The sequence below is a fragment of the Monodelphis domestica genome, chromosome 3, assembly GCF_027887165.1.
Source record: "Monodelphis domestica isolate mMonDom1 chromosome 3, mMonDom1.pri, whole genome shotgun sequence".
Lineage (NCBI taxonomy): Eukaryota > Metazoa > Chordata > Mammalia > Didelphimorphia > Didelphidae > Monodelphis > Monodelphis domestica.
The window spans coordinates 79,799,711-79,827,195 of record NC_077229.1 but is presented as its reverse complement, the minus strand read 5'-3'; the positions used below and the strand labels follow the sequence as shown (position 1 = coordinate 79,827,195).

At 43.4% G+C, this 27,485-nt stretch overlaps 2 protein-coding genes across 9 annotated transcripts in view; one reads left to right on the top strand and one right to left on the bottom strand.

The window, feature by feature from the left end:
* ARHGAP45 (Rho GTPase activating protein 45) overlaps positions 1-7,740 on the top strand; it is a 44,658-nt gene extending 36,918 nt beyond the window's left edge. For all 7 annotated transcript variants that reach the window (XM_007489375.2, XM_007489380.3, XM_007489379.3 and 4 more), the window contains 2 exons: positions 1,498-1,594; positions 5,700-7,740. In XM_007489375.2, coding sequence (XP_007489437.1) covers positions 1,498-1,594; positions 5,700-6,046 — 444 coding nt within the window. In that variant the 3' untranslated portion in view covers positions 6,047-7,740. The remainder of the gene's footprint in view (positions 1-1,497; positions 1,595-5,699) is intronic.
* Positions 7,741-9,875: 2,135 nt separating this feature from the next.
* On the bottom strand, positions 9,876-25,923 carry POLR2E (RNA polymerase II, I and III subunit E). 2 transcript variants are annotated; one of them, XM_001365226.5, is made up of 8 exons: positions 25,730-25,923; positions 21,348-21,522; positions 20,041-20,156; positions 18,790-18,870; positions 15,938-15,996; positions 15,713-15,791; positions 12,794-12,881; positions 9,876-10,835 (listed from the first exon to the last, which is right to left on the bottom strand). In XM_001365226.5, the coding sequence occupies exons 1-7, from the start codon at positions 25,784-25,786 to the stop codon at positions 12,816-12,818; spliced, it is 633 nt and encodes a 210-aa protein (XP_001365263.1). In that variant the 5' UTR covers positions 25,787-25,923; the 3' UTR covers positions 9,876-10,835; positions 12,794-12,815. The 2 variants fall into 2 exon arrangements, with proteins under 2 accessions (XP_001365263.1, XP_056678229.1); XM_056822251.1 differs by lacking the exon at positions 9,876-10,835 and adding an exon at positions 12,236-12,356 and having other exon boundaries at positions 25,730-25,914.
* Positions 25,924-27,485: the final 1,562 nt, after the last annotated feature.

The window sequence follows — 27,485 nt, the reverse complement described above, 5'->3', positions numbered from 1 at the left end:
CTTAACCCCCATTGCCTAGCCCTTACTGTTCTTATGCCTTAGATATAGTGTTGACTTTAAGACAGAAGGTAAGGGAAATAAAGAAGGGAAATAAAGAAGGGAAAGAAGGAAGGAAGGAAGGAAGGAAGGAAGGAAGGAAGGAAGGAAGGAAGGAAGGAAGGAAGGAAGGAAGGAAGGAAGGAAGGAAGGAAAGAAGGAAGGAAGGAAGGAAGAAAGAAAGAAAGAAAGAAAGAAAGAAAGAAAGAAAGAAAGAAAGAAAGAAAGAAAGAAAGAAAGAAAGAAAGAAAGAAAGAAAGAAAGAAAGAAAGAAAGAAAGAAAGAAAGAAAGAAAGAAAGAAAGAAAGAAAGAAAGAAAGAAAGAAAGAAAGAAAGAAAGAAAAGAGAGAAAAAGAAAAATGACTTAAGGCAGTTACAGGATAAAATCAATTAGCCATAAATAGGATCAATTAAAAAAGACACAGAATCAATCTATTTCATGTTCAAAAGAGATAATACTTACACTCCATATTTTGGGGGGACCATTGTGAACAAAGAGCTTTGTCAACAGGAAAATGCTATAGAAAGGGCTGGTAGATAGTCCGGTGGCCCATCTGCCCTCTCTTAGCAACCTCTGTGAGCTGAAGCTCTCGCCTTTCCCCGCAGAAAGGTCCCCGTCTCTTTAAAGGTCAGGGCAGGGGAGGGAAGAGCTGAGGACAGTGCAGATATTGGCATCATCTTCTTTAGACTGGACTTGCTGCCCTGGAGCTGTGGGGGTCTCTCTCTCCCCTCCCTCCTTCTCTTTCTTCCTCATTCCCTCTGTTTCTCTCTTCCCTTCCCTTCCTTCCTTTCTCTTTCTTTCAGTAAAATAACGATAATAATGTGAGAAAGAAGATCTGGAATCTCCAGAGAAAGAACGAAGAGAGCAAATACAGAGAGAATGGGGCTCTCATGTCTTAAACTACAGTCCAAAGCAGCCGCCATTATAACCATATTAGCCAAGTGTTTTCACCTCCTTTGGCTCAGGACAGTCAACGGCCCCTGAATTGTCAGGCTCAGCCTTTCTGGGCAATTCTGAGGTTCGGAGAGTTTTCTCCCTTTGTCTTTAGGACAGGAGAGAGTGTAGTGTGATGAATAGAGTGGGGCCTGTGAGTCAGGAAGACGCTGGTTCTAATCCTTCTTTGGACAGGAGCTAGCATTGTGGGGGCAAAAAATTCAGACACTTGGCATAGTGACTAGCATATAGTAGGTGAGTAATAAATGCTTACCAATTGATTGATTGTGACCCTTATAGGCAATTAATAAATGCTTATTGTTGACTGTGGCCCTAAGCAAGTCACTTAATCTCTGAGTGGCCCAAGATGACAAGTTGAAGAAAAGCTGATGCTCTCTTTTGAGGGGTGGGGGCGTTTCCTGTACCAAAGTATGAACCCCCAAACCCCACCCAAATTTCTCTGGGATGTAGCGTGGTCTTCTCTGTAGACTGTGATGCCCTCTTCACTACTCCCAACCTCTTTCCAGGATGGACCGCGTTCCCAGCATCCTAGTGGGGAGGTGCCATTCTTGGAGGTGAGTGAAGATGCAGCTGACCTGGATTTCCCAGCGGATGCATATGGAGGTAAGTGTGACCCCTTGTGTGCTCAGGACCTTGGGCAATTTGTATCAGCCCCTGGTGGGGAGGGATTGGTGGGGAAGGGAGAGGAGGAGGCTCTTGGCAGGAACTTGGGTTAGATGAAGAACACGTGCCTTGTTCCCCACCCCCAGGAGAGGTGTGAATCACGACACATACATCTCTGGTGTTGAGGCTTATCGTGTTTTGTTCCCATTGTTCCAGACAATGTAATGCTAGATGTGCTAGATAAGGGTTTATGATTATTTTTTAGATTCTCATTATTAACCACTCTGAGGCATGCAGTTTACACATTCAGGAGGCAGCCTTTGATAGTGGAAGGAGCCCTGAATTTCGAGTCAGAAATTGTTGTTTTTATTAGGTATTTCAGACTCTTTGTGACCCCATTTGCGCTTTTCTTGGCAGAGATACTAGAGAGGTTTGCCATTTCCTTCTCTGATCATTTTACAGATGAAGAAACTGAGACCAACAGCTTTAAGTGACTTGAACTCAGGTCTTCCAGACTCAAGGCTTGGCACTCTTATCCACTATACCCCCATCTGCCGTTGGAGGCAGGAGACCTGGGTTCAAATCCACATTATCCTCCATAGAGCCTCTGTTAAATGGGAATGATCATACTTGTATAGATCACTTGGCAGGGTCATTAGAAATTGCTTTGTAAGTCTAAAAAGTGCCGAGCCGACAAGGCCCGATTATTCTTTTTTTTTAAATTTATTTTATTTAATTAGATGATTTAGAATATTTTTCCATGGTTACAAGACTCATGTTCTCTACCCCTCCCCCCCATAACTGATGCATAATCCCACTGGGTTTTACATGTGTCATTGATCAGAACCTATTTCCATATTATTGATATTTGCACTAGTATGATCATTTAGAGTCTGCATCCCCAGTTATATCCCCATCAACCCATATGATCAAGCAGTTATTTTTCTTCTGTGTTTCTGCTCCCACAGTTCTTTCTCGAAATGTGAATAGTGTTTTTTTCTCATAAGTCCCTCAGAATTGTTCTGGGTCATTGTATTGCTGCTAGTAGAGAAGTCCATTACATTCGATTGTGCCACAGTGTATCCGTTTCTCTGTACAATGTTTTCCTGGTTCTGCTCCTTTCACTCTGCATCACTTCCTGGAGGTCGTTCCAGTCTCCATGGAATTCCTCCACTTTATTATTCCTTTTATCACAATAGTATTCCATCACCAACAGATACCACAATTTGCTCAGCCATTCCCCAATCGAAGGGCATCCCCTCATTTTCCAATTTTTGGCCGCCACAAAGAATGCAGCTATGGATATTCTTGTACAAGTTTTTTTCCTTATTATCTCTTTGGGGTACAGACCCAGCAGTGCTATGGCTGGGTCAAAGGGCAGACAGTCTTTTAGCGCCCTTTGGGCATAGTTCCAAATTGCCTTCCAGAATGGTTGGATCAATTCACAACTCCACCAGCAATGAATTAAGTGTTCCCACTTTGCCACATCCCCTCCAGCATTCATTACTTTCCTTTGTTGTCATGTTAGCCAATCTGCTAGGTGTGAGGTGATACCTCAGAGTTGTTTTGATTTGCATCTCTCTGATTATAAGAGATGTAGAGCACTTTTTCATGTGCTTATTAATAGTTTTGATTTCTTTGTCTGAAAATTGCCTATTCGTGTCCCTTGTCCATTTATCAATTGGAGAATGGCTTGATTTTTTGTACAATTGATTTAGCTCCTTATAAATTTGAGTGATTAGACCTTTGTCAGAGGTTTTTGTTATAAAGGTTGTTTCCCAATTTGTTGCTTCTCTTCTAATTTTGGTTACACTGGTTTTGTTTGTACCAAACCTTTTTTTTTATTTAATGTAATCAAAATTATTTATTTTGCATTTTGTAATTTTTTCTAACTCTTGCTTGGTCTTAAAATCTTTCCTCCATCTTGGACTCCATCTTGGAGTCAATACTGTGTATTGGCTCCAAGGCAGAAGAATGGTAAGGGCTAGGCGATGGACGTTAAGTGACTTGCCCAGGGTCAAACAGCTGGGAAGTGTCAGAGGTTAGATTTGAACCCAGGACCTTCCATCTCTAGGCCTGGCTCTCAATCCACTGAGCTACCCAGCTGCCCCCTCCTTCCATTTCTTTATCTGCTCTTATTGCAATAGCTAGCATTTCTAGAATGATATTAAATGGTAGTGGTGATAGTAAGCATCCTTGCTTCACGAATTCTGATCTTACTGAGAATTCCAGTTTATCCCCTTATAGATAATGCTTGCTGGTGGGTTTAGACACCCTCTATCACTTCAAGGAAAGCTCCTTTTATTTCCATTGTTTTCTAGTGTCTTTAATAAAGAATGGCTGTTGTATTTTGTCAAAGGCTTTTTTTCTGCATTCATCGAGATAATCAATTGGTTTTTGTTGGTTTTGTCATGGACACAGTCAAAATTATGCTAATAGTTTTCCTAATATCGAACTATCCCTGCATTCCTGGTATTAAACTTATTTAGTCATAGTGTAGGATCCTTGTGATACAGTGAGGTAATCTCCTTCGTAGTATTTTATTGAAATTTTTGCAACAATATTCATTAGGGAGATTAATCTGTAGGGATTTTGTTCTGTTTTTCCTGACTTAGGTATCATTACCATATTTGTGTCATGAGGTGTTTGGAAGAATTCCTTCTTCCCCAATCTTTTCCAAACAAGCTTCTGTATACTGAATTTCATTGTTCTTTGAATGTTTGTGTAGAATTCATGTGTGAATCCTTCTGGCCCTGGGGCCTTTTTTTAGGGAATTCTTGGATGATTTATTCAATTTCTCTTTCTCTGATGTTTAAGTATTCTAGTTCCTCTTTTGTTAATCTGGACAGATCACATTTTTGTAAATATTTGTTTCCCATAGATTATCAGATTTATTGCCATGGAGTTGGACAAAATAATAACCCCCAGTAATTGCTTTAATTTCTTCTTCATTGGTTGTAATTTCACCTTTTTCATTTTTGATATTGGTAAGTTGGTTTTCTTTCCTATTTTTAATTAAATTGACCAGTAGTTTATCAATTTTCTTTTTTTTTTCCTCATAAAACCAGCTCCTTGTCCTATTTATTATTAGTTCAGTGGTCTTACTTTCAGTTTTATTTATCTCTCTTATCTTTTAGATGAGTGCTTTTCTACTTAAAAACCTCATTCTTGCTGAGATGGCCACAGAAGCCATATCATTGATCTCTTTGCTTCCAGATCCCTTCTTTCCAATTCCTCCATCATACAAAGGCCAAAATGATGACTTCTTAGGCATGGTTCTGACTAAGCATCTTCTATGCTTAAAAAGCGTCAGTGGCTCTCTCCATTGCTTCCAGGATAAAGTGAAAATTCAGTTTGACATTTAGAGCCCTCCATGAAGTGGCTCTCATCTACCTTTTGAGACATTTCATGTTACTCTCCTTGAGCAAATCTAACTCCGAGCCAGACCAGCCTCTTCCCTGCATGTCATCATCCACTCTTGTGATGGCTCCCATGCCTGCTACCAACTCTCGTCTCTTCCAATTAGTATCATTTCCTTCTTTCTTCTTTTTTTAACCCCTCACCTTCCATCTTAGAATCCATACTGTGTATTGGCTCCAAGGCAGAAGAAAGGTAAGGGCTAGGCAATGGGGGTCAAGTGACTTGACCAGGGTCACACAGCTAGGAAGTGCCTAAGGCCAAATTTGAACCCAGGACTTCTTGTCTCTAAGCCTGACTCTCAATCCACTGAGCCAAGTAGCTGCCCTCTAGAATCCTTTTTTGATCCAGTCCTAGAGCAAGAAGCAAGAAGGGATCTCAGAGACCAAGTGGTCCAGACCCCTCCTTTACAGTTGTGATTTGCCCAAGAACACACAGGTCAGGTAGTAAGCTATCAGTGTTCTGTTCTTCTGACTTCCTTATTAGCATATACGGCATATCCCTTAATGGAAGGAAAGCTTTTTTTAAGGGGAGAAACTATTTCTCGTCTCTGTATCCCGAGCGTGTTAACTAGTACAGTGCACACAGTAAGTGTTTTGGTAAAGTACTGAATGAACAGAAACAAAATGGTTTTTATCCTGTAACTGGCACCTAAACAAGAGCTTTGATTTTTCTTTGGTCTTCCCAGAATCCATTAACCGTTCCAACGACTCCGACTCGGAACTAGAAGACAGCCCCGACCTGCAGGCGTCCGATGGTGCCAGTGCCCTGCGCCGCCTCAGCCTCTTGATGAAGCAGGAGTGTGAGACGAGCGCCGAGGAAGGGTCTCCGAGCTACAGTGGGAGTGCAGAGCAGCTGGCCCCAGGCAGAGGGGCACAGAGCGAGGGGGATGGCGAGCAGCTCCCGCCCCTCTCTTCTTATAACACCAACCAGTCCAATAACATCCTCCGGGGCTGGCAGCTGCCCACGGTCCGGCTCCGTGCCGGGAAGATCGCCATGGGCACCCACAGGGAAAGGCGGCCAGAGTTTGTGTGAACGGAAGCTGTCAGCGGAGAATCTGGGAAAAGTCGGGGACCCGTTTGAGACATAAAAACAGATGAGGGAGAAGCCTGGTTGGGTGAGACCTGGGAAAAATAACCCCGAGTTCTGCAGCTGGTCCTGGGCAGACAGGGCCGAGCCAAGATGTTCTGCAGAGCTCTGAACTGTCACTTTCCCCTGGGCCTCGCCATGGGAGCTCCAGGGTGTTTTTTCCACCTTCTTTTCTCCATGGATCTGGAAGGAACTTCACGCTGGGATTCCTGCTGGCGTGGTCACAGGGGAGGGCCGGGACTGTACTTCAAAATGGGCGGGGCTCTTGGTGTGGAGAGGCAAGGGACCACGGGGAAATGGAGGTGGTGTGGTGCTCCCCCTGAGCCATCTTGGGTCCAGCGCCCCCAGCGGCCCAAACGCCGTGCCTTCAGTATGGTAGAAGAGGCGTCGAATAGGCAGCTTCCTTCTCCTTGGATGTAGGTTGGGCTCTAACCAGGCCCCTAGCGGGTGGGCTCGAGCCTTTGGAAAAGGCAGCTTCAGGTTCCTGGTCTGCCTGGGAGCCGGCCTTAAGCTTTGCAAATTAAATGATTTTGAAATCCAGAAGTGAGCTCCTTCACATGCACAAGTCAGACTGGATCCATCCTGCTTTGTCCCTTCATCCCAAGGCGGTGGTCCCGGCTGGAGTTCCTGCCCGCAGTGTGCACTTGGGCAGATCCTGAGTCTGGGCCTACCGCAAAGAGGAGCCCCAATAGAGGCCTTGCCCAGACCCAGATAGGAGTGTCACAGGAATGCTGGCCAGGCTGCTAACTCCCTCCAGCTGACCCTTACCCCCCCCCCCCCCCATTCATACAGCAGCTGACCAAGTTGCTTCTGCCTGTGCTGGAAGTAACCACAGTCAGTGTATATATACAGATACTGTAAACCTTAACATTTCTTAGACTTATAAATGTTGGAAATTTCACCATTGGGAAATTTCATACTTGAAAAATTTCCTACTGATAGTGTATTGGAATGGGAACCCCATTGGCATGAGAGTTTCCCCCTCCTCCCTACTTAAGATTACTTTAGGACAGAAACCTTTTGCTGAACAATGGAAAGGGCTTTGACCTATGCTGAAGCATAGAACAGGAAGTTCTTTGAGTCATGATTGATTTTTGAATTGATACAATAGAGATACTTGGAATCAATTTCCCCCCTACTCAGTCCTAACAGGATTGAGGAAGGGCTGCAGCATAGATCAAAATTTAATTATTTGAGGATATGACCTTCAACAGACATGTGCAAAGCCACAGACCTCTGGGCGGTCCTGGGTTAAGCTAGAGCCACCATTGGCACAGGAAAGACATGGACAGTGATTGGTAGATGTGAGAACTGAGGGGAGGGAACTTGGATGGTTTGCTTAAAGAGAGAGGGGTCTGAGGACTGAGGGGTGGCTGGAGAGTTTTGGCTGAGAAGCTTGCTCTGAAGGAAGCTGGAGGTGGAGGCCCCTGAGACTGTTTCTCCATTTTGGTCACGTGAGTGATAGGGACTGATCTCTTTTCTTTGCCTCAGCTATCTAAGGGCTTGGGCCTTTTGGCCCAGCCTAAACAGAGGGGCTATTTCAGCCCTATTCCCTTCTCTCCCCTTTCTCTCTCCCTCTCTCTCTCTATCTCTAATACCTTTCTTCCTCCTGTTTGTAATTAAACTCTATAAAAGGTTGACTGCTGACTTGAGTTTTCATTTAGGAATTACATAGCTGAATTCCTTGGCGACCTTAAATTAATATATATCAGTCTTTTAAGTGATTTCCTTGTCACAATACATAAACAATCCTGCTTTTAAGGCTTGCAAAAAGCTTCCCTCCCAGCAGCCGCGGGGTAGATCATGGGAGGTTCCTCACAACTTTACCAGAAAAGGTACCCGAGGCTTGCACAGGGTAGAGACTCATCAAGTTCACCCAGCCACTGTATTGGAGCTGGGATTCAAACCCAGGTCTTTCCATTTAGCCATGCGGAGCACCAGCAGGTCTGATGGGTAGGAGGTGGTCCTCGTGCTCAGAATAGAGGAAAGATCGTCCTATGATCGAGGATTGGGGGGTGTTCTTCCAGCACAGCCACAGAGCAGGGGCACACGAGCCGCCAGGGACAGAATCAATCTGGTGGTCTCTTGGCACTAGCGCTCATGGTTTGCATAGATTTATTCACCCTGGAGACTCTGAAGTGCACATATATCTTAAAAATATGAATTCCTTTGCTTACAAAACTCAGAGCCCATTTCCTCCTCTGGAAGTGAACAACCAACCTTGTCACCTGCCTCTACTCAAGTGAGGGGAATTTCCCTGAGATAATGGGGAAGGCCAGGTCTAAGCTTCTGGAGATCCGAGGTTCAAATGCTGCCACAATGGCTCGTGCTGGCAGCTAGGCCTCAAAAGTAGATGGAGGTGTCCTTGGCTTGCATTTCATTCAGCTCAGGCCGGAAGGCAGGAGGAAAGGAATCCTTTTCCAGGGCCAGACAAGCATCTTTGAATGGGCACTAAGCCTATGAATAGCCACTCATACATGGGGTTTCCTGTAGACCTACCTAGAGCTCTCCTAAGCACAGGAAAGCCACAAGGGGGCGGCCTCTTCTTCCTCATATGTTTGGCAGGGGCCTGTATCAGCGGGTTATGTTCCAAGACTTGTTGCCAAGGCCCAAAACCGGTTGTAAGCCAAGGCCTGTCTAACCCCACGCAGGTGTTCTCTCTCCATTCCTCCTGCTCCCAACACTCCCCCACCACAAAAAGGAAAGGTGGAACGGAAGAGACTGCCCAGAACCCCAGAGCTTAGGTGGAACTGTGGATGGAACCCCTGCTGGGTCCGGAGCCAGGCTGAACAAATTTACTCCAAAGGCTTGAGGCTGTTGCCACAGAAAGCAAAGGTGAAAGCAGGCTAGACTCTCCCAGAGGCAAGCTTGGTGGCACAACAGGCATTGCATGGTGAAGATTGGATTTAGTGACCTCCTGATTGTGACAATGAAGGTACTTAGATCTTCCTTTAGAGTGACGCTAGAATTGTAGTTAAGTAACTACAAAAGGTAAATTAATCACAAAAAGGTTAAGTAACTAACAAAAAGTGAACTTGAGGAAGTGCTGAGTAACTCAAAGATATAATCTTACTGAACAAGATGAGAACTAAAGAACGGACATTCCCGGAGAAAAGCGTCTGATGTGATTGGTAGACATTAAAATTTAGAGGGGACACGAGAAAAAGATCTATAAAAGAGGATGAAAAGTTCAGATTGGGACATTCTTTTTGAGAATATACATTCATTTGGACATTCGAGCACTGACTCAGGAGGGACTGGAAGACCAACACACAGACTTCTTTAAGACAGTCACCGTTGGTGAGTGAAGAGCAGACTTGGTGACCCCGCCTTTCTGCAGGCGTGAAGCCTCCAGAAAAGGCCCAAACTTCTTGAGAATCTCTTCCCCTGGCTGGGACTTAGAAATTCTAACTAGAAACCAGAGTTTTCCCTCTCATTTCTTAATTCCTTTCCTCTATACTTGGGTATTTTATTTGGGATATTCCATGGCAACCAAAAATTAATTTAGATTAGGTCATAATCCTAAAATTATCCTTACAGTCAGCACCCCTCATCGCTCAGGCCAAATGCCAGCTCCTCTGCAGAGAATAAAGATACTCTCTTGGAAACAGTTGTCACAGCCTCATTTGTGCTCCCTCAAATCACCTGGATCAATCCCAAAGGGTCGAGAATTGATCCTGAAACCCACCTCCCTAAATCCCTCATCGACTGGCACTAATCTAGCTAAAACTTGGAAACCAGATCTTATGTCTCCCGAAATGAACCCGACCACACATTTCAATTAAACTGTTTATTGAGTACTAGGCACTTGGGGATACAAAAAAGAAAAACGACACATCCCAGAGTATGTGCAAACAAGTACAAAACAAAGTAGAATGAAGGTAAAATCTAAAACTAGAAAATGAGAGGGGAGATCATTTTTACAGGAGAAATAAATAACTTGGTGTTCATATAGTGCTTTGGGATTCGCAAAGCACTTGACATCCATTTCACTCTCACAAAAACCCTATGATAGAGGGGCAGGTAGGTAGGAAGTGGGAGGACCTAGTTCAAATCGGGCCTCAGACACTTGTCTTAGCCCTGTGACCCTGGGCAATTCATTTAGCCCTTACCGCTCTTCTTAGAACTAAGAAGCTTTTTTAAAACCCTCCATGGTAGGGCTGCCATTTAATAGTGACACGAAAAGCACGTGAGATTTCAGACTCTTCTTCCTCAGTCTGATGCCCGCTTCCACCATGCCACTTTACCAAGATGTGGTTTCATGAAAGAAATGGCTCCCTAAAGCTAGGAATGAATGAGAGTAACTTCAATAGGCAAAAATTAAGGAAGGGGCTGCAGGTATGAGGTAAAGCCTACAAAAGGCATCAGCAGAATCAGAAAAGGAAAGCTGTTTCTCCAGAGGAACACGGGAGTCGGTGCATGATGGGAAGAGAGGAAAGGTCAAAGAGGAGTTGTTAGTCATTTGCCCTAGAGGCAGTGTGATCATCGGAGCAGCTTACTAGCCAGATTTGGGGCAGCTCTGCAAAGGGTGGTTGAGAGACCAAGATACAAGAGCTGTGACGTACATTTTATTTTGTGAACCCGCGTCATTTCTTGTCTCCAGTTCCAGTCCTGTTGAACAAGCAAGAAAACCCATGCTTTCTTCACCAGGTTGGGCAGCATGCACAGCAGCACACGATTAGTCACGTGGAAGTCGGGCCCTTCCCAGGTCTGGTTGACATAGCTCCAGGGATGCCTAGGCAACATGAAAGAATGGCAAACAATCAACAAGCATTATATTTCTTCATATAGCATTATAGAATTATATTTCTACTATGTGCCAGGAAGGGCAGAGAGAAAGGCAGGCAGAATTGGAAATCTGACTCGGAAATCTGACCTTGGACACATGCTAGCTGTGTGTCCCTGGACAAGTCACTTAATCCAGTTTGTCTCAGTTTCCTCATCTGTAAAATGAGCTGGAGAAGGAAATGGCAAACCACTCCAGTATCTCTGCCAAGAAGACCCCAAATGGGGGTCATGGAGAGTCAGACACAACAATGTGCGGGTCAGTATGGGGAAAGGCATCAATGTCCATGCCTCAAGATGACATTCTACTTGGGGTAGATAACCTGTACAACACACAGACAAAATTCAGACAAGCTAATTTCCTGGGGCCGCCCTAGCAGCCAAGGACATCAACCAAAATTCCATGCAGAAAACAATGTTTGAGGTAAGTCTGGAAGGGGCAGAGGTGAGGTAGGACAGGGTTCAGGTGTGGAGAGTCTGGCTGGCCCATACTCTGGGGAAAGGGAAGTCATGGACCCTAAGGACCAAGTTGTGAACGGAAAGGATCAGACCCCCCAGGCTATTTGAGGTCACAGGAGTAAACTGAGGGGATGAGATGGTCAGCACTGTGCCATATGGACAGCATTTTGGCACTTGGGGCAAGGAGAGCCCTCAGGAGTCAGGGGACTGTAGGGGGACTGCAGGGGGAAGGCAAAATCTGCGTGCCTGGCCATCCCACTCTCACGCTCCCCAGAGGATTACGGTATCCTTTTATCAGAGGTCCAAGGCAGAGACTGTGCTTTTCTTTGCCTGCTATACACAGGGGGAAATACTACAGCTGGGACACCGAAAAACAGGCCACTGGTGGCTCAGACTGAGCTTAAGAGGGATTTGTTTCCCAGCAACCCATCAGGTAAAAAGTCAATTAGTGAGATTTACAATTCAACTCCAGTAAAATCTTCTACAATTCCTCTCAAGAGTGGACCCAACTCTGGGTTCTCAAAGAGTGCCAGTGTGCCAGGCCCTTTAATGCTGGAAAAGCTCTGGGTTTGGGCATGGGCCATGTGACTGTTGTCTAACCATGGCGCTTTAAAAAGAGTGGGGGGTGAGATCATTTTTAGGGAAAGCAAACCCAGGAGGGAGCTGGAGAGGAAGGGCCAGGGCAGAAATGACACCGAACAGGAGGAGGACAGTAGGGTCTGGAAGTCAGGTCACTTATCTAAGGTCACTCTCAGCAAGTAGCAGAGCTGAAGTCTGAAGACAGGTCAATTTATTCCCTTACCTAACGCTCTTGTGATATATACTGGTAAAGGCAGAATATACATAAATGAGATGCTGGACCTTCTAAATTGCTGAGAGGCAATTTAGCACTGACCTTTGGCCCTCTGGTGAAGGGCAGAGCCAAGACAGTGCTTCCCTGGAGGTGCTCCTGGTTCAGTGGCAGAGGTGGAGAGTGGGCCTGGGCAGGGCTCCCCAGAAGGCAGGGTCTGAGCTGGGAATAAGAGGCAGGCAGGCAGCCTTGCTAGGGGAGGGTTAGGACTCTGAGAGCTCCCCTATTTTGTTTGTTGCACGGTCCCACAAGGCATCCTGTGGCTCTCTTGAGCCTGGATACCTTCTCCAGGGTCCTCAGAGTGAACACTTTTGTGGGTTTGGCAGAATATAAGCAGGTTTAGTATTTACATCCCCTTCCAGCCCCAAGCTCCAGAGTTATCCCTGAGAGAATAAGGGGAGGAGGATGTGCTCAGGTTTGAAAAGACCTCTGGAGGTACCAGAGACCTAAATGTAACCCTCCTCCCTCACCCTTCATCCTCCAAGCAAATTATCAGGATGGTTAGGGAGGAACACGGACATCTTTTCAGCAGGAATTCCAGAGCAAGAGTCTGAATGAATTCAGCACGATCAGAGGCGGAAAGAATAGCCTCTACTTACTTTTTGGGAAGGAAGCAGTCCATTACTGCACCAGTCGGTAAGTGATATATCTGCCTGCAGTCTCACTGGGCCTTATGATCTTAACCACCTACAAATCCAAAGGAAAAACTCATCTTTATTTGTTGGATAGGAAAAAAAAAAAGAAAGCAAACAGATTTGGTCTCACTCGAATGTCATCTGATCCATCAACTTTGATCCCATTCTTCCCACACAGTGACTGACTCACCCAACGCCCCCTTGTGTAATCAGTCTCAAGGCAGTGTTGTGGCACAGTAGGATGAGCACAGGATTGGGAGGACTTGGTTTCAAGTCCTGATTCTGCTATTTAACTCCCTACCCATGTGACCATAGCAAGTCACTCAAACCATTGGGACCTGTGACTCCCTTGTAAAGTGAGGGCTTCCAGCTCTAAAGCGACTTAACATTTTCTAATGTGTCAGGGAAGCCTTTGTAATGATTTTATTGTTTCTCTTGGATCATTATCTTGAGAGCCCCACTGTGTGCTCTTCTCCAGCACATACTCTAAAAAATGTTTTCTGAATAAAAGAAAATGAGAAGAGAACCAGGCTTCTGCTAATCTGACAAATCACTTAATTATCTTTGGGGGCTTATGCTGTAACACGAGAAAAAACATACAAAAGTGAGCACTATATATCTGGCAGCCGGTGTTATATCATTACATTGATATATTACAGTCAATTTTGATTTTGTGAACCCAGCAGGTTTTTCAAAGTAAGCCATTTAACCTGAGAAAAGAGAAAATCAGACAAAGACTATGGCACCATGTTAGCAATCACCTTCGCTTATTGCGGGAGTTATGTTCCAGAGACCCCTCGATAGGTGAAAATCCACAAAGTAGTGGCATACTGCATTTCCATTGTGTACAGTATGGTATTCATCCACAAAATCCCGAGATATAGTGAAAACTCCACAACATAGAATTAGGTATATATTTTTAAAAACCTGTGACAGAATGAAGCTACCATAAGTGAACCGCAATATAGCAGAGGGATGATTGTAAATGAAAGTGCTAAGCCCTGGACTGCAGAGAACAGTGCATACATAGAAATTCCTCACAGAAGAGAGCAAAAGGAGGAGGTGGGAAGCCTCCTCACATGTAGGAATGCAGAGGTAAATGTCCTTTCAGCAGACAGGGGAAGAGCTGAAGTTCTCACCTGCCACTGGAAAGAACTCAAACCCACAGGAATACGTCTAACTCTTTCTGCAGGTGTGCCGATTTAACTGGATCAAAGGAGCTCAAATTGCCATTGGCAAACTCAAAAACTACAAGGGGTCTCTCAAAGCCAGGCCCCCTGTTTTGCCGCAACAATAATCCTTCCAATGATTTTATTTCTCCCCACCCAACCCCGCCAAACCTGAGCTGTAAGGACTAAGCAATGGCAGTCAAATAACTTGCCCAGGTCAACAGTTTGAAAAGTATCTGAGGCCACATTTGAACCCAGGATCCTCCATTTCTAGGCCTGGTTCTCATTCCACGGAGCCACCTAGCTGCTCCCTCCAACAATTTTCAAATAGGCAATGTTCTCATCCACTAGACCCCATGCTTGGGAGCACTCTGGATCAGCATCCATCTCCAGAATCCCACTTCTGCCCTTACCTCAAGTACCATCCTGACTGGGTAGCGCCTCCTGTGACCAGGACAACACCAGCCCTGTTTCCCTTTACTCCCTAGCCACCCATCTCCTCTGAATTTACTGAGGATCTCCCCAATCCTCATTGATTTACAATGTTTTCTGGATCAAAACATTAGAAGGGATTCACAAGGTCCAAAGACTTGAAAATCTAAGGCTCCTTACCCAATTTAATACACACTTATTAGGTACCAACCAATGAGCTGGGTACCGGAGATAAAGTTGAATGATGAAGGGGTTTACATTCTACTGTGGGAAGACATGTACACAAGTGAGGGAGAAAGTCCTAATAAAGGGAGGATCAGAAAGACTGTCTGAAGGAAAAAAAGAACCTGCACTGTACTTGAAGGAAACTTCTAACCCCGCTTGATGTGGAAATACAGGAAGGCCCCATATCTGCAATGGATACACTCTAAGATCTACTGCAGATGGAAGTAGGTATAAGCAAACATATGCTGATTCTTATAAATATATGGCTCTCTCCCTACCTTCCTGACCCTTGCCTCAGCACTCCCTAGCCTCCCCATCACCCAAAGCAAAAAAAAAAAAAGCTACAGCGGAAACCAAACAGACCCTGGGGGTACAGTGCTTGCTGCCACAGAGACTTCTGTCTCTTCACATGGCAGACCTTCAGTCCTTTGAGTCAACCTTGGATAACTGAAACAGCGATAAGGGGGTCTAACTGTATTCCAGACATGGAGAGTCATTTTCACTTTAAGCCAGAAATCAGGAGATGGAGAACAGCTAGTTAGCAGGGCAATCTGATTGGATCAGACAGGAGGTTTATGTGAATGGGGGAGGTGGCTAGAAAATCCATCTTGAAAGACTAGCCTATATTTTATTCAAAGGCAACAGGGAACCACTGATATCTCTTGAGAAGGGACATGACATGGTTAAAGCTGTGTTTTTTAGGAATAGTTTGCAGCAATCTAGGATTACATCATTGGAAGGAGCATCTAATGAAGCCACAAATCTTTTTTATCATTTGAGAATTGAGTACAGACTTGAGGAGACACACTAGGTAGGAAAATCAATAGTTTCACCTGGCAAGAAGATGGGAGCTTAAACCAAAGCTAGGGTGTTGGCTACGTGAGTGGTGAGAAAGTGGCCATAGCAAGTAAGTCAAATGGAGAAGACTTGGCAAAGTAACTGTAGAAAGGAGGAGAGGGGAGGGGGAAATGAAGATGCCTTTGAGGTTGCTAATCTGGTTATTATTGGATGGATGACAGTAACACTACCACATCCTTAGTCAGTTCTGTTTCCTTACCTGTCCTCGTTTTATTCCAAAATAACGTGCCACAGGATCTCCAGCCTGGATTCTGGGCAGCTGGTTTTCTCGAAGCTTACTGATGAAGAGAGTGAAGGAAAAACTAACTGCCCTATACCCCTGGTAAAGGGCCTCCCCACACTCGCCACACCCTTCTTGGCCACCCTAAGCACTTAAGAGTTTCCACACAAGGAAAGGGGTCAACAAGGGGAGCATAAAGGATACTATCGTGCCAACAGCTCAGTGACTTCCTCTTTTGTCATGACAACGTGCTCTGGAACCAACTGTAAGAAAAAACAACAAATTACAAAATTAGGAAGAAAATAAAATGGGACCGTTGAAGTGAAGGTCTAAACTAGGAATCGAGTTAGAAAGAGATCTCTTACAGGGTGTTCAGTCTACATTCTTTTTTTAATTATTTTATTTGGTCAATTTCAAACATTATTCCTTGGTTACAAAAATCATATTCTATTCCTCCCTCCCCTCTACCCACCCTTCCCATTGCCGACATGCAATTCCACTGGGTACTACATGTGTCTTTGATCAGAACCCATTTCCATGCTGTTGATGTTTGCACTAGGATGTTCCTTTAGGGTCTATATCCCCGACCATATCCCCCTCAACCCATGTAATCAAGCAGTTGTTTTTCTTCGGTGTTTTTACTCCCACAGTTTTTCCTCTGAATGTGGATAGCATTCTTTCTTGTAGATCTCTCCGAGTTGTTCAGGATCACTGCATTGCCACTAATGGAGAAGTCCATTACGTTTGATTGTGGTCAGCCATTCCCCAATCGAAGGGCATCCCCTCCTTTTCCAATTTTTTGCCACCACAAAGAGCGCAGCTATGAATATTCTTGTACATGTATTTTTCCTTATTATCTCTTTGGGGTATAAGCCCAGCAGTGCTATGGCCAGTCTGTACTCTTGATACTATCTCTCCTGGATGTTTTATCTGTTAGGTGCGTGGGGAATCTTAGCTCCCAATCAATGAACTAACATTAAGTGCCTACTGTGTGTGCTAGGCACTTACAGAAACAAAGCAAAAAACCAATGGCCATCTTGGAGCAGCTGTGGGAGCCTCTCATCTCTAGACTGGGCCTTCTCCCTGCTTTCCAGGTCTGAAACCAAAATCAAACCAATCTTGTCACTGCTTCTACAGAAGGCGTATGAACTTACTATTCTCTTCATTCTCCAAGTCAGAATACTCACTTCATGGTCAACACTCTCCTAAATGTACTCTTCTCACTTAAGAATGTGAGCTCCTGGAGGGCAGCCTATTTCTATTTGTATCCTTGGCCCTTAGTACACAGAAAACACTAAAATGCTTTCTTATTTGTTTAGGCATTTGGTTCCTTATGAAATAGAAGTGCATGAAAATTGGGACACTAATGCATTTTTGGTGGAGTTGTGAACTGATCCAACCATTCTGGAAGGTAATTTGGAATTATATCCAAAGAGCTATAAAACTATGCACACTAAAAAGATCATAAAAAAGGGGAAAGGGCCTACTAGTATTTTTCATTTAAATTTTATTTATAGTAGAGTACTTTATTTATAACAGCTCTTTTTGTGGTGGTAAAGAAATGGAAATTGACAGGATGTCCATCAATTGGAGAATGGCTGAACAAACTGTGATACATGCTGGTAATGAAATACTTTTATGCTGCAAGAAATAGTAAGCAGGATGATTTCAGAAAAGGATGGAAAGATTTACACAAACTGATGTGCTTATTTTAAGCAGAACTGGGAGAACATTGTACACAGTAACAGCAATACTGAATAATGATTAATTGTGAAAGACTTAGCTATTCTCAGCAATACAATGATTTAGAACATTTCTAAGGGACTTAAGACAAAGAATGCTATCTTCCTCCAGAGACCACACTGTTAGTCAGATGCAGATCAAAGCATACTATTTTCACATTTATTTACTGAGTTTTATTTTGGGATTTTGGAGCATTTTCTTACAACAATGATCAATATGGAAGTATAGTTTGCATAATAATACATGTATAATCCAGACCAAATTGCTTACCATCTCTTAAGAGGGAAGAAAGACAATTTGGATCTTAGAATTTCAGGAAAAAACCATATGTTGCAAATTGCTACAACATGTAATTGGAAAAATAAAATCTCTGAATAAAAAAAGAGAGAGGTGTGCATCGCTCTAGCTAATCCAGGTTTTTCTCACTGCCCTCTGTACTGGAGACTGTCCCCCTTCTCTAATGTTTGTAATCACCCTGGCAACTACTCGGGCATTCCCTACTACACATATGCCCATTTCTGCCTCTGCCTCCTTTTCCTGTATTCCAACATCCTTCAAATCATCTCTAACTTCAAGAAGCAAAATTTTCCTACACAGTTGTTTCCTCCTCTGTAACCAAGACAGCAAGAAGTAAGCCATAAACCTTTATACTGACTTCTAATGACTAGATATACTTGTCTTATTTCTCCAACTAGAGCTGGGTGGAACCTGGGAAGAGCACTGCACTAGAAACAGGCTAATGTTCTGGCCCCTTTCTGCCTCAAGGTCTAAGCAGGATCATCTCTAAAGTTCCTTCCAGCAGACAATCTATGACTGTTGTGTCTTGTATGGACAGATGCCTAACTTCCTCCATCTTCTTTTGCAAATGGCTGGGCATTTAGCCCTTAGGAATCAACTGTTTTTGATATCCACAAGAGGAGGTCCTATAAGGCCTCTATACTTCTTTATTCCTTTTTCCCTAATGAGTTCAAAATGATTTCACCACACTGAGAAGTAAGAAATCAAGTCTGAATACAGACTGAAACATGCTATATTTACTATCTTCTTTTTTTCCCTTTATTTTTGTTTGAGATCTCTTCCACAAAATGACTACCATGAAAAAATGTTTTACATGATTGTACATGTAAAATCTGTATCAGATTGCTTACCATCTCAGGGAGGGGAGACAGGAGGGAATAGGGAAGGAAGATGAAAAATGGGAGAGGATTCAGTTCTAAACTCAAAAAAATTTTTAAATGGATGTCTAAAACTTATTTTTACATGTGATTGGAAAAAATAAAACATTACTAAAAAAAAAAGACTAAGTGACTCACCTCATGTTCTGTGATATTGATGAGTAGCTCCTGCTGTAGAAACTGCTCTAGGATATACTTGGGAGCCATGTCAACCAGTGACTAAAAAGAAAAGAAACCAACACTGTACAAAGTCCAATATCCTTAATACTCATTCTTTACAAAGGATTCAGGTGGAATTAAAGTAGGAAGTCCTGAATTTTAGGCCGGTCTTATCATTGACTCCTGAGCGACTCTGGAGAAATCTATGAACCTGAGAAAGCCTGCAAAACCATTAGTGGAGCTATATCTCAAGGAATTAAAAGAAAGAGGAAAGATCCACACTTACAAAAATATTTTTCAGAACTCTCAACATAGGAAAGGACGCAACCAAATTATGGTCTATGAAGGAAATGGAAACTGAGGCAAACAGGATTAAGTGACTTATCCAGGGTCACAGTTAGTAAGTGTGGCTGAATTTTAAATCAGGTCTTACTGATTCTAGATTGGGCACTCTATCCCATTGCACTATCTAGCTGCAGGCAATATCATTTTAAACTTTTTATTTACTTCTGAATCCTGTTTATTTACTTCTGAATCCCGTGTTTACTTCCACATTTACTATTTTAACTGGTCTACAAAACAACTGAGTAGTAGAGGCAGATATCACCATTTCATAGGGGGCAACTAAGGCTCAGAGAAGTCCCTTGACCAAGGTCAAACAGCTAGTAGAGATGGGACTATCTAGCAAGTCCTTCCACCCTCTTTGTACTTTATTCAATTTCTTGAATGGACTGACTTAATTCCAGAATCACAAAAAGGATCTTTAGTGCCAAAATGTCTTTGCTATTTTCAGCTGTCTGCCCTGTCTTCTCCTAAGACAAAGAAAGGTGCTGACTCCAGGGATTAAGAAGGATAGAAGATACTGGTCTCTTTACTCCTCCCTCATAGCTACAACACTACTGTGGTTTTACAAACTATCTAGCAGTGAGAGGGAAAACAAGAGTAAGTTTGTTCCTCTTGAAGCAAACAGGAAGTGGCAAAACATTCTGAACAATTCAGCTACTACCTTGTTTAGATGTTCCTAGTCTGAATGACGGGACAGTTTCTGAAGCTGGCTCTGCACTGTGACCCATGAGGAAGAGCAAGGTGTGAGTAGCCCTTTCCACCCAAGCATTGCAGACTAATGCTGGAGAGGGTCAGAAAGATTAGTAAAGAATAGCCCATCAAAGCCCAAATGGGGAGTGTAAGGGGGGGGGGGAGGGGAATCAGAGTTTTTCTCTCCTCTGGCACCTGCTTGGCAGAGGGTGTCATGCCCTGTTGCACCACGATGAGGGCCCTGGTGATGTTCTCCTCTTGCATTCGCTGACAGTACATCTTGATGGTCTTTATACCAACCTTTGGTTCCTCTAGGAAGATTAAAAAATAAGAATATTTTCAACTACAATTCTGTCACATAGACTCTTACCCTTTACCCCCCTCTAACTGTCTCCCTAGATCCAGAGGTCTTCCCTCCCTTCCCACTAAATACACAATTTGGTATTTCAAGAACCCATTTTTCAGTTGTGGTTTTCACTGCCTTAATGATAAAGCTTACCACCCAAACATATTTTCTTGGACATTTGCTTAATTGCAATAGCCAGTTAAATGCATTAGCCAGAGCCTATGAGCCTCTGCAAACGAATTCTAGGTACATACTTAAAACCTTTCTAATTTAGTAGGATCAGCTAAAGCTTAAGTTCCACTGACCCAGTCTTCAAGCACTTTGAAGCCCTTTCCTATAGTGGTAATAAAACTAATAAGCATCAGAGGAGAACTCTAGGTCTAACCAATTTCTTAGAAGTCAGCACTTTCATCTCCTTATCAGAAGTGACTGGCAGCATTATATGCAGGAAAGAACATGGAATATGAAGTCAGGAAGCTGACAAGTTTAGTTCTACAAATGCTTTATTTGTCATGGCCTTTGACAAGCTACTCCAGGTCTGGGTCCCCTCTGTAATATGATGGACTTGAATTCAATCTCTGAGGTTGTTTCCATCCTATGCCAGTACTGGGGAAAACAAGAGGGAGCCCTGATGTGGCAGATTTGAGGTAGAGATGGAAATGGCTTTCTCAGGGAATAATAGGTATGCCCAAATGGGATTTCCAGTTTGCACAGAAATTTATGTGTACATGATATAGCAGCAGCTCTGGTAGGGAGGAAGAATGTAGATAAACATCAAGCTCCCAACCCCCACATCAGTACCACTGACTGGGAGGAGAGCTAGGAGTTTACCTTACAACTGCCACACAACGTAGCTTTGCCAGAGAGTAATCTTATCTGATAGACCTGTAAACAGTCACAGGTACAATTCAACCAATCACAACTCACTTCAAATACAGCAACATTTTACAAAATGATCTCTTCACAATAATCCCACTAGGTTAGATAGAAAGTACAAGTATTATATTAGTTCCATTTTTTGAGATGAAGGATCTAAAACTTGCCAATCCCTCACATTTAAATGCCACATGGGCCTCCCAAAACTTCCAGGGGCTAGGAAATACACTGAATTTATTTTGTAAAGCAACAGATTCTTACTATTCAGTTTTTTCTTTACCTGGGAAGAAGACAAACATTTGGTCAGTGGGGTCATCATTGTGAGCCACTAATACAGTCAGATCAGTTCGTCGAGGCCGTCCTTCACTAGGTTTATCCCCAAACTGGGCTTTGAACTCTTCCAAAGTCTGATCTAATTCATCCTGGGTCACCAAGTAGCCCCGATCATGGCATAACTGTGAAATAAGAGCTGGATGTCAGAAGGGACTCCAAGAGAACATTCTATGCATCTAACACAGGGGGACCAGCCTTTTTGTCTTTGAATGTAGAAGTCTCATGGTCTGCCACTTAACAATTCTCACCAACTATCAAGAATTTCTCACATCTAACCTGAATCCCTCTTACTACACATATATCACCTCTTCATCTTAGACAATTTTGCTTAGCTAAGACACATTCAATGAGTGTTAGGCCAGTCCTATCCCAACTCCCTCAAAGGTCACTGCTTTCTGCTATCCCTGATCTGGTCTGTTTCTATAAAGAGAATTATAATACCGACTTTGTAATCTTCTCATACTATAACCTCTACCACTTCAGTCTCTGAAGACAAATTAAATTTGTTCTTCCACTCAAGCTCTCAACTTACTTCAGAAACCTCTCCTCTTCCATATCTTGTTTCTTTCCTGTTTGGCAAAACAGGAAAAAAATAATAACAGCTCACATTTATTGCTTCATGGCTTACAAAAGGCACTTTACAAATAGTCAGTTGACCCTCACAATAATCCTAATGAACTAGGTGCTAATATCATTCCCATATTACAGGAAATGAAAGAGACTCAGAAAGGTTAAGTGATTTGTACAGTCACAGATCTAGCTTATGTGCCTGGGGAAGAATTTAACCAAAGACAAGTCAAACATATGAAAAGCAGTTCAATAAAACTAACACATATAAACTGAATCTAACAATATAGAGAATGGCTACTTGGGCCTACATTCCAGAGATAAAAATTAAAAAAAAAATAGATGTGTACAAAAACATTGTTAGCAGCTCTCTTTGTGATATCAAAGAGTTGGAAACTGAGCAGATGTCCATCGACTGGGGATGGCTGAACAAGTTATGGCAAATAGAATACTATTATAAGAAATAACTGTTATGATTTCAGAAAGAAAAAAAAAGGGAAGACTAGTGAGCAGAACAATTTGTACAATGTTACTATAAAGATAATTAACTTTCAAAGACTGTGGTACTCTCACTACCACAATGAGGTGCCCTCCCAACAATTATGAAAGATTCATGAAGCTTTCCACTTCACAGAGAGGTGATGAATTCAGTGCAAATTAAAACATATTCTCTTTTCTCTTATGTACATGGCTAATGTGGGAATTTGTTTTGCATGACTATACATATTTGCAATAATGAGTTTTATTTTTCTTGCCTTCTGATTAGGTGGAGGAGGGAGACAATTTGGAACTGAAAATAAAATAAAATTACAAAAAAAAAAGTATAGGTAATGTTCTGGATCCATAGTCTCCCACTTCTGCAAAGAAAAAAGAGAAGTATGCCTTCTCATTTTTTCTTCCAGACCAAGCAGGGTTAGCCCAGCCTTCTTTTGCCTTGGTCCATTCTATTTGCATTGTTGTTGTAATTATATATATATGCTTTTTTACTAGTTCTGCTTATTTCACTCTGCCTCAATTAATAAGTGTCCTCATGTTTCTATGAATTCTATTCGTATTTTCATGTATCACAATCTTAGTCATTCTCACTTATGAGAATCTGTTCCTGGTTCTTTGTTTTTTAAAAAGCTGCTATGTTGTGTATATGAAGGTCTTTCTGTTGTTGATGCCTGATATCAAAGATAAAAAAGGGAACTATCACATATAAGACCAAGGATCTTCCCCTCAATTGATAAAATGATCTTGAACATAAAAGACAGAGGCAGTTATTAAAAAAAAAAACCTGTTAACCTTTTGAAAGAATGCTTTAACAAGAGAAAAACTCTGAGGTTTTACCTTACACCCAGAATAATGACAATAGATGGGAATAATCAACATTGAAGGGGAGTGCAAAAAGACAAGTATGCATAACTTACTGTTGGTGGAGCTACACATTAATCCAAACATTCTGGAAAGTAATCTGGAATTATACCCCCAAAAAATGACTAACATCTCCATGTCTTTTTAGCTATGAGGCAGGCAAATAAGTCTAGCTGATAGGCGAAGCACCTTAAGGGAAAAATAATAGGAAGTGGTTCATCCAAGGAGAGTCAAACCACTACCATTCTCCCTTCAAATCTCAAAAGACTTAGCATAGGACTTTGAATCTAATGGAAGAGAGAAAAAGCAAACAATTATGTGCAAATAAGGATGAATAGGAAATTGTGAGGTAAAGACAACTGACCAACAACTACTACATGGTTGGTAAGTCAGCATAGCTTGAGCTGTAAGGTGGTTCACCCTAAGGGAGAAAGAGGCAACATATGCCAGGCAAGTCAAACAAACCATTATCTCTTCCCTTCCCTTGGAGATACTCAAGAGTTTTGAAATATCCCCAAAACTTTGGAAACCCTGGGCTTCTGCTTCCAGTGATTTCTTCAGTCCAAAAGTCACTTTCCTTGCCACTGTCAATACCAAGTGCTATTATAAACTCAAGAATCCTGGAAGTGGCAGCACTCCCCTGAGCCAGTGATGATAAACCTATGGCACACAGAATGCTCTCTGTGGGCACTGGGCCACCCCCCTCCAGAGTTCATTACTAGAAAGGCAGAGGGATTCAAGTGGAGCTGCTCCCTTCTGCTGTGCCAGAGGGCATTTTTTTCTCTCACAACTCTGCCCAGCTGCTCAATGGGAGCTTACAGAGGGTAAGGTGGATGGCTTACAGGCAGCAGAGATAGGGAGGAACAGAGCCCTTGGGCTATTCCCCTCCCCCTCTCTACACTCACTGAGGACATTCCTCACTTCACTTATCCCTCAGTCCAGTAGCCCAATTGGAGTGCTTCTTCCCTCCCCTGTGTGAGGTAAGGGGGAGCAAGGAATGCAAGTAGGGATGAGGCATGCTACGTGGGGGGGGGGGGGGGGGGGACAGCACCCAGTTTGTAACCTGGCAGTCCTCTAAAAAGTTCGCCATCACTGCCCTAGGCCACTGGTCCTACTCCCAACCATCATCCTGGGAAACAACCCTTGATGTGTCCTAACCAACTGTTTCTGAGGATGCTACAGCTAACAGCTACTCCAGCCCCAGGAACTGATATGATTTTAGCAGTGGGGATGTCATTAAAAATGATACACTAGGGGCAGCTGGGTGGTTCAATGGATTGAGAGCCAGTACTAGAGATGGGAGGTGCTAGCTATGTGACTCTGGGCACTGTCTAGCACTTATCACTCTTCTGCTTTAGAACTAATACACAGAATTCCTCTAAGGAGGAAGGTAAGGGTTTAAACTTATACACTACTTTGCGACTGCACTCTAAGGACCATCTGACTTACAGCTGAACCTCCTCTATGTGTTCTTTTGCCCTTTACAAACCTAAGTTCCTAGAAAGCAGGGTATGTCTTTTCTAGTTGTACCCTCAACATTAAGTACAATACTTTGCACTTATTTAAGACGGTTTTCAGTTTGCTAATTTGTTAAAACCCTAACCTTCTATCTTAGAATTGTTACAAAGTATAGGTTCCAAGGAAAAAGAGAGATAAGGGCTAGGAAACAGGTTAAATGATATGCCCAGGGACATACAGCTAAGGAGTGTCTGAGCCCAGAGTTGAACAACTCCAAGCCTGGTGCTCTATCCACTGAGCCACTTAGTTGTCCCTAAATGTTTCCTAAAATCATTCTGAGATCCCCTACAGACTCAAGAGACTGAAAGACAGAAAAGGATCACATACATCCAAATATTGTAGCAGCATTTTTTGTGGGAGCAGAGAACTGAAAATGGAGTAGATACCCACCGACTAGGAAACTGCTAAATAAACTGTGGTATATGAAGGCAATAGAATATTGCTGAACTTTAAGAAATGATACACCAAAGAATTCGGAGAAGCAGGGAAAACTCTAGATATACGAATTGGCAGCACGTAAGCAAAGTGTAAAGCAAAAAAAGAAAAAGCGCTCACCTTCCTCCGAGCGGGTCCTCCAACCCTTTCATGTCTCTTCTCACTAACTGGCCTCGCTTCCACACAGTCCCCACCCCCCCGCCCCGCACCTTTCTCCAGCCTCCACTACTGTCCCAGAACACAACCTCCCACGCGACCCCCGCCCTTCCTTCCTCGTCCCCCACGCGTCCTACTCCGTCCTCCCTTCTCACTCACCCTCCCCACGTGCCCCCTCCTCTGTCTTCCCCTCCCCCAGCCTCTTACCCACCGCTCACCGCCTTCCCCTCCCGCTACCCTAGCGCGCCCCCTTCCCTTTCTGTCTTTCATTGGAGACAAGGGCGTCCACACTCGTACCTGCATGATGGTCTTACGGATCTTCCATAGCCGATAGGTCTCCTCTTCGTCATCCATATCACGTCGGGAAGCAAAGGAAACTAAGCGCTCTCGAGTGGTCCACGAACCATGCACTACCGAATGAGGACCCTAAAGGAGGCTTGTGCGTCTGTGCGAACTCAAACAGCGAGGCGAGTGCGTCTGCGCGAAGCTCAGCGACAGGACCCCTTAGTGTCTGGGCAGAGGTGTCTAAGAAGAACGCCTGAAAGCAAGAAAGCAGGCAGTGCGGCAGACAAGCTGAAGACTGAGCACTCCGAGGTCGGCCGTTAGTTTTTTGGTTTGAGGCTTCATGCAACGTTCCTCCCCGGGAAGTTCTTGCGGCGCTTTAGATGCAATGATACCTGGGAGTTGTAGTTTTTGAAATTGTTGGGCCTTCCTCACGTGGTGAGATCTTGCCACGGCAGACGGATGGATATCCACAAATACTAGACGTGGGAGCAGCTAGGTGACTTGATAGATTGAAAGCCAGGCCTAGAGACGGAAGGTTTTGAGTTAAAAGTCTGGCCTCAGACACTGTGTGACCCCGAGCAGCTAGCCCTTACCCCTCTTCTGTCGTGGAACCAATACCCGGTATTGACTCTTAGACGGAAGGTAAGGGTTTTTTTTTTTTTTTAAATTAGACTTCTTCCATGTACCAAGTGCTAGGAGAGACACAAAATTTAGACAGGCCCTTGACCTCAAGAAGCTCTCACAGAGGTTCATGTCATCTGCCTTATTTTAATGGGGAGGAAAATGAGGCCCATAGAAAAGAGAGTTATTCTAAGTTACACAGAAACTTAGTGGGAGATGGTCCAGATTCCGCATTCAGGCCTTTTCCAATACTGAGGAATAATCTCAAGTCAGTTTATTCAAGGTAGTCAATTTGTCTGATGACCTTGGTGGCCAGGGAATCACAGAATCTTAGATTTGGAAAGGTTTTCAAAGGTGAGTGAAATAAAAGTGTGTGATTCTCTAGTAAAACATTTGGCCTAAACCCTACCCCATCCCCAATATCCTCAAGGTAAAAGCACTGGTAAACACCCCCAATTGACCTAATTGAAAAAGGGATGACTAGTCTGTTTCAAATTTCAAAGGCCTTTTATTGACTTTATCTATAAAGACTCTGGGACAAGCCTGGGAAAAAAAGTTGATAAAAGGCAAAAGGCTCCTGATTGTGTGGAGTGGGTTTGGGGAGAGTATGTACCCCCAGAATCATTCTAATGAACAGACTGGAGTCAGGATAGAATGCAGTCAGAATTGCAGCTTTTATTGGAGAGGCAAGAGGGAGAAAAAGGGGATGGGGGGGGGGGGAGTGGAGGGAAAGAGACAAGTGCCAGAAAACAGAGAGAATTGATTCCAATTCATAGGGAAGAGCCAATACAGGGAATATAACTTCATTACAAAAGGTGCCCTCTTAGGTTGAGACAATCATCTTGCCACACATCCTGGATTCATGGGGAATATCCTTCAAATTAACAATATAGGAACAGTTAAAGTTCAGGTCAGAACATTTCTTCTACAAAGTACTTCAATCCAGGACAATTTATGCCACGTTCCTGTATCAATCAGATAAAAAGGAAAGGGAGTTAATTCTTTACTCAAGAAGAATCTGGGTTATGAGTTTCTCTGGAGAAAGAACTTTCAGGTACCTTCAACCAAACTGAAGCTTGTCATTAATGACCAAAAGGGGTGGGGAATGTTTTTATTTCAAGAGGTGAGTTAAGAGCTGGGTGGGTTT

Coding starts and splice junctions, on each gene's coding strand:
- POLR2E (XM_001365226.5), bottom strand. CDS start 25,786: ATGGATGACGAAGAGGAGACCTATCGGCTATGGAAGATCCGTAAGACC. Junction 21,523..25,729: donor TCCGTAAGACCATCATGCAG/GTACGAGTGTGG, acceptor CTTATTTCACAG/TTATGCCATGATCGGGGCTA. Junction 15,792..15,937: donor ACTGAGCTGTTGGCACGATA/GTATCCTTTATG, acceptor TCTCTTCATCAG/TAAGCTTCGAGAAAACCAGC.